At 44.6% G+C, this 8,394-nt stretch overlaps 1 protein-coding gene across 1 annotated transcript in view; it reads right to left on the reverse strand.

Moving 5' to 3' along the window:
* The window catches only part of LOC133346158 (aryl hydrocarbon receptor-like), a 102,800-nt gene extending 96,208 nt beyond the window's left edge, over positions 1–6,592 (reverse strand). Inside the window, 2 exon segments of the mRNA XM_061557613.1 lie at positions 2,856–3,043; positions 5,889–6,592. Coding sequence (XP_061413597.1) covers positions 2,856–3,043; positions 5,889–5,929 — 229 coding nt within the window. The 5' untranslated portion in view covers positions 5,930–6,592.
* Between the last annotated feature and the right edge of the window lie 1,802 nt (positions 6,593–8,394).

Consider the following 8,394-nt stretch of genomic DNA (forward strand, 5'->3'; position numbering starts at 1 on the left):
AGAGCTTATTATGTTGGAGAGAGGGTTATTATGTTGGTGGTAATTGCAAGGACTATTACATTAATGTAGACTAAGAGAATGGTGAAAGCACTGTGACATGTCATCTGAGCGGCAGTGTATCATGTAGAGTACTGTAGTATGTAAAAAGACATTTTTAAAAAACATGCACACATATCAAGTGTGGCAGATTCCACAGTGCTGATAATAATTCGGTATGCCGCAAGATCAATAAGTAATTATTGCACTCTTCACCTAATTAATTGCATAGTGTTTTCACGTTAGGCTGCAATAAATACAAGGCTTTCAACAGCTGATATTAATGGTTATGAGATAAGCTATGTCCAATAAGTAGTTCACATAAGCCCTTTCTGGCATTATAACCCTGGGATACTTTCAAAGAAGACATGCTTGGGTTCAAGTCATATATTTAGAAAAGTATAGGTTCAGCCCTGCAATGTCTTGCACATGCCACTGCTGGCAGAAGGACCTCTACAAGTGTCAAGTGGATACTCGGCCTACTTTTTCACACTGGCCAAATGTCTTAGAACTAAGCCGATCGGTAAACTCTTTATTGAGCTTCTTGAGCGAGCTGGTCTGGATTGAGCAAGGCCGGAGCCCCATTTCACCCAGGAAACTGAAGAGTACAGACTGTCGATATTTCTTGTCTTATCGCTATAGCATAAACTACAAATATTTAAGAGCGCACATGAAAAAAAAACTAAATAACAAATACAATGAAGAAAATATAAGAAAAATGTAACCTTAAAAAATTAGCAATGATTCTCATACTGTCTGGGCCACTGTGATGTTGTTACCCATTTACACTGCTGGGTGGACAGTGGCAAAGAGATACAAACAAACAAAAATAACTTGATTGTTTCAAACGCGGCGCTACGAGATCGAATTCGAACCAGCGACCTCTGGGGTTGCCAACCCACTCTGCCAACCATCACACCCGTAGCACCTATTATAACACATTCCTGCGGAGGGAGCTGGTAGGAACGTTGGGTTGCTCGGTCAATGGCCAGGGTCAACGGCGGCGTGGTGTATTCCGCAAATATGGCCGACTGTGAGGGCGGGCACAAGCCGGCGTGAGTAGGTTAAACGTTGAGTTTTATAAGGGCACCACGGGGTGACCAGCCCCTCCCCACCCAGCCCCACCGCTCCCACCCCCACCCAGCCCCACCCTCCCCACCCAGCCCAGCCCCTCCCCACCCTCCCCTCCCCACCCAGCCCCACCCTCCCCCCCCCACCCAGCCCCTCCCTCCCCACCCAGCCTCTCCCTGCACGATGGACGGACACAATAATCCCCTGTGGGCTGGTTTAACCAAGAGGTTCCTATCAGTACATGACTATACATACGACACGTAACATTCCTTAATCTTGGATGATTATTCCCCACCGCCGCCCCAAATAAAGGCACAAATCCCACAAAACAAAGTGTTAATTCAAACTGTTCCAGATGTGTATTGCATTAATTCATGAGCAAACGTGTACCTGATATCATATGACCCTAATATAACAACAAAAATATTCAGATAAACACCATTATGCAAAGTGATGCTACATTGCACGGCCTTATGTAAAAAGAGGTCAAATACGTCTGATTTAGAAAGTGCAATACAGCATTAGACTGTACATATCCCTCTGGCATCTCTCACACGCTGGGTTGACAGGCAGAGGCACTATCTAGGAAAGCTTGGGTGCTTTAACTTAGACACGTTATAGCACAGAAGTCACACAATATTTCCACTCAGTTCATGCGCACTTTGAATCAATATCTAAAGCACTTGGTTAACGCTTTGTTACTGTGTGGCCATTTCGGCCTTTTACAATTTTTAGAATGTGGTTTTAACTGTCATTTAAATCTAGGCCACAGATTAATATCCCACGAAAGCAAGGCCTCTGTTGACCTACAAACATTGACATAGCGTATTTTCCTGCTTAATGTTTTTTTTGTTGAATTGAAATTCTGCCAAAGGAAATATTTTAAGTTTGTTCAACTGGCCAATGGAAGTAATATTACACATACAAAGATGTCAGTGTTGCATCATGAAGAAAGAAAATGTTATTACTGTATAAATAAGATTCATTTCTAAGGGATAAACATATCTTTATTTTAATATGTTATTTAAATGATACTCATTATTAATATCAGATGGAAAATAAAATCCTTACCAGAGAGGACATGATTTAAAATGGCAATGTGCAAAAGCAGTTTGTGATTGTAGTGCTTGATTCCAAAATGTTCATTTAGAAAACATGTTTTAAACCGACAGTTGTTTTCCTTATTTTTTTCAGCGCAACATCGAATAAAATTACAATGTGTACATTGTCAAGGAATGGTGTTGCTTTGTATCTATAAAAACTCTACATTTCACACCACGAGCATATGTGTGTTAATTAAAGTGGGCTTTAGTCAGTGAAATACGTTACGATGTTAAAGGTTTTAGTTACATTATGACAGAAACTGATATATTAGTTTTTTTGTTCATTGTGTTCTTGCTTGCGGATGTTGCTGATCAGGTTGGGTGGATGAATGGACACAGTGTGTATGGGTGCAACCATGCTTTCATGTGTGTATAGACAGTCTTAAACCTGGAAGACGTTCTACAAGTGTCCAGGCTTTAGCCTGGAAGACTTTACATGTGTGCGTGGACATCCACGCGTGTGCGTGCGTGATGTGTGTATACGTTCCGCCCAAGAATATCCATGAGTATGCGGGCTTTACCCTGAAGAAACGACGTGCAAGTGCGTGTCTTCATCTTGGAATGCCTGTGTCTGCGTGCGTGAACACGCTTTACCACCAAAAAACAATATACGTGTGCGCGCACGCGCGTGTTTAAAGTTATTACCGTGGAAGAAGCTCTTGGCACGAAGGAAGCTGACACTGAGGCGGAGGATGGACAGCTTGTCCAGCCGGGAGATGACGTCCTGTTGGAAGGGCAGCAACCCCGCCAGCCGTTCCAGCTCTGCATTCAGGCGCTCACGATGCCGCTTGGATGGGTTAGACTTGGCTCCTTCCACCGGCACCAGCTTGGTGCTGCGGGCACACGAACCCGGCAAAGGCTGGCTCAGGACGATGGCCGTGTGACGCACACGCAGAGGCAATGCTGAGGCACAGTGGCACATGCCCTGTGAAATCCGCTAACTTTGGAGGAGCAGGAGGTTGTGGCGGAATAAGCAGCGACGTGAGTGACACCCACCCTTCAGGACTGTGGCGTTCAAGTTGGAGAATGTGTGGTTATCGTCATTATCATCAGCCACTGTCTCTCCACTGGCCTCGCCACACTGTAGCCAATGCTCACGATCTAATTATTTTACCATCCATCTTCTTGCACATGAACTGATCTCATAGCTCCATCTCCATAGCGGTCTTCCTCTTGGGCACGTTTTCTCCTTTGGCTCGTACATCGGCCATTATCCCATCTAGTGGTGCGTTCTGCCCAAGCTTATTCACTTTTCTTATTTCTCAAGATGATGTATCTGACTTGTGTTTGTTCCCTAAAGCATCTCTTCATTTGTGTAATTGCGAGCAAGCATATCTCTAAACTTCGTTGAATTGATATCTCTACAAATGTAAATAATTAACTATGTACACTGTGGCCAGTGGACATATGATGTGGCCTATTGAAGGCCACACAAAGTAGAGTTTTGACCTATCTGTATGGATTGTTTTTATTTGTCTGGGCATGCTGATTAAATCCCCCACACACTCAATACGATTTTAGTTAAATAACCCAAGTAAAATCCCTTATAACACCGAGTTTTAATAAAAACATATTTTAAAAAATATTTCATTTGACCAAGGATAAAATGTAGAGATATAAATGAGCTACCACTCCTCACATATAAGCCGGTACCGATAATAGGTTAATGTTATTGACAGTACAACATAATCTATGTAGCTGCTAACTTTTGTATATTCCATTCCATGACCTCATGAGAAAGTTTTTTTGCAAAACCATTTTTTTAAAAAACCTCACATATTATTGATTGTCAAAGGTGTCTCCATAAAAAAACTAACCCATTCCTCACATAAAAACATACCAAAGGTCAAATCAAAGTGCCTGCTTACTTAAACCAACGGGGCAGTGTTCATTATCACTAATGGATCTGAGCCAATGAGGTGGAAATTCCACATTCCCATGGGCGGCCTACATTGTACAAAAAAGCAGATATAAATATATCCTCAATGAGACACAATACAAATTGGGTGAAAATATATACGCTTCATAACAGGTCATTGCTCAAAACGTTGCCGATTATGTTATATTTACTCATGTTGAGTTCTTTAAAAATGTGCTTGTGACACCGCTGCCAACGCAGCATCACAATGTTTGTGCTACTTGGAACCGTGGTCAATGATTAGGGATAAATGTGCCGAATGTGGTGAGCATGACCGCGATTGGGAACGTTTCACATGGCGTTGGTGTATCAACCTGCAGAAAACCAACCTTTAGGGCTGAGGTGGCCCTCATTCGACTGTTCACCAAGTCGTGATTGCTAACCAGCAGCAGTATATGTAAACTCTACACATTTGTGGATCATGTGAATAGATGTATAATCGTTTAGATGATGCAACAACCATTTGTTAATGAGCCAAACATGTCACGTACTGTTTCAACAATTATTATATTCGCATATTGACCGCATTGCACAAGTGCATGATGTATGCATTGTATGAATATAAATGCACATGTGCAATCAGTGTTTCGCGTGTTTACATACTGCATTTCAAATGTTTGACGCTATGCCTAAAACAAGATTGCAATACAATTTGAGCAAACAATACGTTCAAGTTATTTGCGCGTACAAATATAACGGCGCATGGAAATAGCTTTCCTGCCTAGGAGCGAGCGGTCAATGTATTTTTGCAATCCAATACCTACAACGAGAGCCCTGTTCTCATAGCGTGACCATATCACGCTCCTTACTGCACTGCAACAGCAGCGATATCAACAATGCACCGAGCCACCTCGACGAGACACCGTCACCGAAACGTCGGCCACGCGGCGTCGGCTGAAGGTGCTGCTGCTGCCACGCATGGCACCTCGAGATTGCAACAAACAGCACGTGAGACTAACAACAGCACGTGCTGTAAAGTAAACAACAGCAAGTGCTGTAAAGTAAACAACAACAGCAGCAAGTGCTGTAAAGTAAACAACAACAACAGCAGCAGGAGGAGGAGGAGGCTCCGCTCATGTTAAAACACGCACAGCTGAATCTATTACGGGCACGGCACATCGCATGCATGTTAAATCACCACGTATGTTAAGTGCGCGCGTGTGTACATGTGCGTGTGTGTACATGTGTGTGTACATGTGCGTGTGTACATGTGCGTGTGTGTACATGTGTGTGTGTGCATGTGTGTGTACATGTGTGTGTGTACATGTGCGTGTGTGTGTGTGCATGTGTGTGTACATGTGCGTGTGTACATGTGCGTGTGTACATGTGCGTGTGTGTACATGTGCGTGTGTGTGCATGTGTGAGTACATGTGCGCGTGTGTACATGTGCGTGTGTGTACATGTGTGTGTACATGTGCATGTGTGTACATGTGCATGTGTGTGAGTGCATGTACATGTGTGTGTACATGTGCGCGTGTGTACATGTGCGTGTGTGTACATGTGCGTGTGTGTACATGTGTGTGTACATGTGCATGTGTGTGTACATGTGCGTGTGTGTACATGTGCGTGTGTGTACATGTGTGTGTGCATGTGCGCGCGTGTGTGTACGCGTGTGCAACGCGAGCCGTCACATTCCATTGCGTGAAACGCTGCGAGGATAACGAAGTGTTGTGCATTCGAAAGTGAACTGGGATGATGATGACGATGACGACGACGACGGTGATGGTGATGATGATGATAACCCAAACCCACCACCGTACCTTCGTTGGACAGGCTTTCTCCTCTTACGTCCGGCGTACATAATGTTCAAGGGGTGCAGAGAAGCGCGCCTACGGGCCGAGAAGGAGACGAGTGGTCGGGCGGAGGGGTTGGAGGGCTGCCTGTCTGTGTGTGTCTGTCTGTCTATCTGTCTGTCTGTGTGTGTGTGTCTGTGTGTGTGCTGGAGTCGGCGTCTTGCTCCCAGGGACGAGAGGGAACGCACGGAGGAGTGCGCAGGTCCCACACGCGCGTGTTTGCGGAGCCGGGCAGGTTTTTAAGTGCGCTGCGCTCTTGATTTCTCCTCTTCTCCCAGCTCCTCTGGCATCCAAAACTACAAGCACCACCCCCCCCTCCACCCCACTCAGCCAGCGAGCCAGGCGACGAACACGTACTAGCTGTTATTGTCTTTTATAATTATTATTATCACAATTATTACGTATTCGTAGTAATGTAAAACGCGCGCGCGTACGTGCGCGTTTTTGCGTAAAAATTAATTGCACGCGGGAGGAGGCGTCGGAGATGAACGATGACGGCTCAGCCGAAGTTGCCACTGACACGGAGAGACAAACACGAGCAGAGCTTGTGGTGGACAAGGCAAGACCCCCCCCCCTCCTCCCCCACTGAGCCCACGATGGATGGGACGGAGAGCGCAAAGAGTCCAGAGTGGGGGTGGTGGTGGTGGTTGTTGCAAGCAAGCCGGCACCGAGAGTTTGCTGTCCGAACTGCCCGAGCGATTGATGGGAGAAAGCCGTGGGGTAGCCGTGCCAGTGGGGGGTGGGGGAGGATGCTGAGAGACGGAGGCTAGGTCAAGGGGAAGGGCGAAGGCGAGTTAAGACGTGGGTGGGTGGTGGTGGTAGTGGGTAGCAGGGCTTTTTGTTGTTGTTGCTTACTACACTTCCACTTGTACAGCCCCACGTCCCCTCCCTCACCCTCTCTGTCCACCCTCTCAGCCACGGTCACGGACAAGCCCGCTTCGGAGATTAATCATGCACGGTTAACGTGCTGTGCGTGCCCCAGCAATTAAGGACCACTCACCGTAACGTTTCACAGCAGCTTTAATTAAGTTGAAGCTGCCATTGTCACTTATTTTAATAGGAATGTGACCGGCGGGTGAGTGGGTGAGTGGGTGGGGGGGCAGTAAATGTTTGTTAGCAGGGTGGAGAGCACCGTTTGAAGAAGCATCTGATTGTCTTGCGAGCGAAACCGGTGTGAATTGACTTGCTCAGTCATGAATATATCAATGTTCGGTGGCTGCGCAAGTAAGTGGTTGAGGCTTTGGGTGCGAATTTTAGGGAACCGCCAAGGCCCCTGGAATTTTTTGTTAACACTTCTCTAGAAATGTCTGTTGAGATATATATATATGAACGCAGTGCAACAATATGTAAAAAATGTATCCGTCATCTGCCAGGCTTCACAGATGCTTGTAATATTATGGCATCTTTGCATGGATAGATCCAAAAGAGAGATTTTATATGAAAAGAGCCTCCCGCACAGGCTGCCTTCCGGTGCCAGCTTTCATCACATTTCACACACCTGATACTGCACACAAGAAATGTGTGTAACTTCAAAATTGCCTCGTGTGCTTAAAACCGGGCAAAAATGCAGTTTGGTGAAATTTGTATCGACTTCCTCGATATATATTTGTTTTCATTAAATGCCATTATTCGACCTGCTCGTTTTCTGATTCAACCAGAAAATGCATAATAACAGGATATGTATGTAGTTTAAACATATGCTATGACCTCAGTCTTCATAATTTTAAACTACACAGGACATTATGTAATTAAACTTCATTGCTCTTGCCACATAGCTGCTTTCTCAAAATTAACGCAAAAATAATTTTAAATAATAGCATCTTGCGTATATTTTAGGTATCCGCATTGGACAATACAGAATTGCAATGCTCATTGAAATTGAACTGCAACGTTAAATTAAACAGGTGATAATTGTAAAAAAAATGGCATGAAGTTCAAACGATATTTCATTCCGATTTATGCAAAGAATGCCTACTCGTTTCATAATTGGTTATTTACCAAAAACTAATGTGCAACACATGACAAGAGTCACAAGTACATGTAATTAAAGAAACCCTGGGAAAATAGCAGCCATACATTTTGCAACGTACACCCTAATTAGGACAGAGTTGGCTTGTGTTGTTGGCACAGAAAAATGTGTTTCAACATTAAGCACATGTTTCTATTGTCACTCTAGTTCATATTATGTAACTGTCTACGCCAACTACTAACCCCAACCCTTTCACAAATGTGCATCCATTCATTCGTCTGACCTCCTTCAATTCTTGTCTCGTCCCATTAGTACTGCAGGCATAGCCACAGCCCCACCTGCAAGCAATCTATTTGTGTGCAGGCACAGGCAAATCACTGTTCAAATGTTCACTGATACAACAAATATGTATCTGTAATCACAATGCATCCAACAACTTCACATCTAACCCCAGCAGCTTCTAAATACAGTACTTAGAATTCAAGTGCAGGAGGTTGGTTGCTT

The sequence above is a fragment of the Lethenteron reissneri genome, chromosome 23 (assembly GCF_015708825.2).
Source record: "Lethenteron reissneri isolate LAM-NWPU_2019-01 chromosome 23, ASM1570882v1, whole genome shotgun sequence".
Classification (NCBI taxonomy): domain Eukaryota; kingdom Metazoa; phylum Chordata; class Hyperoartia; order Petromyzontiformes; family Petromyzontidae; genus Lethenteron; species Lethenteron reissneri.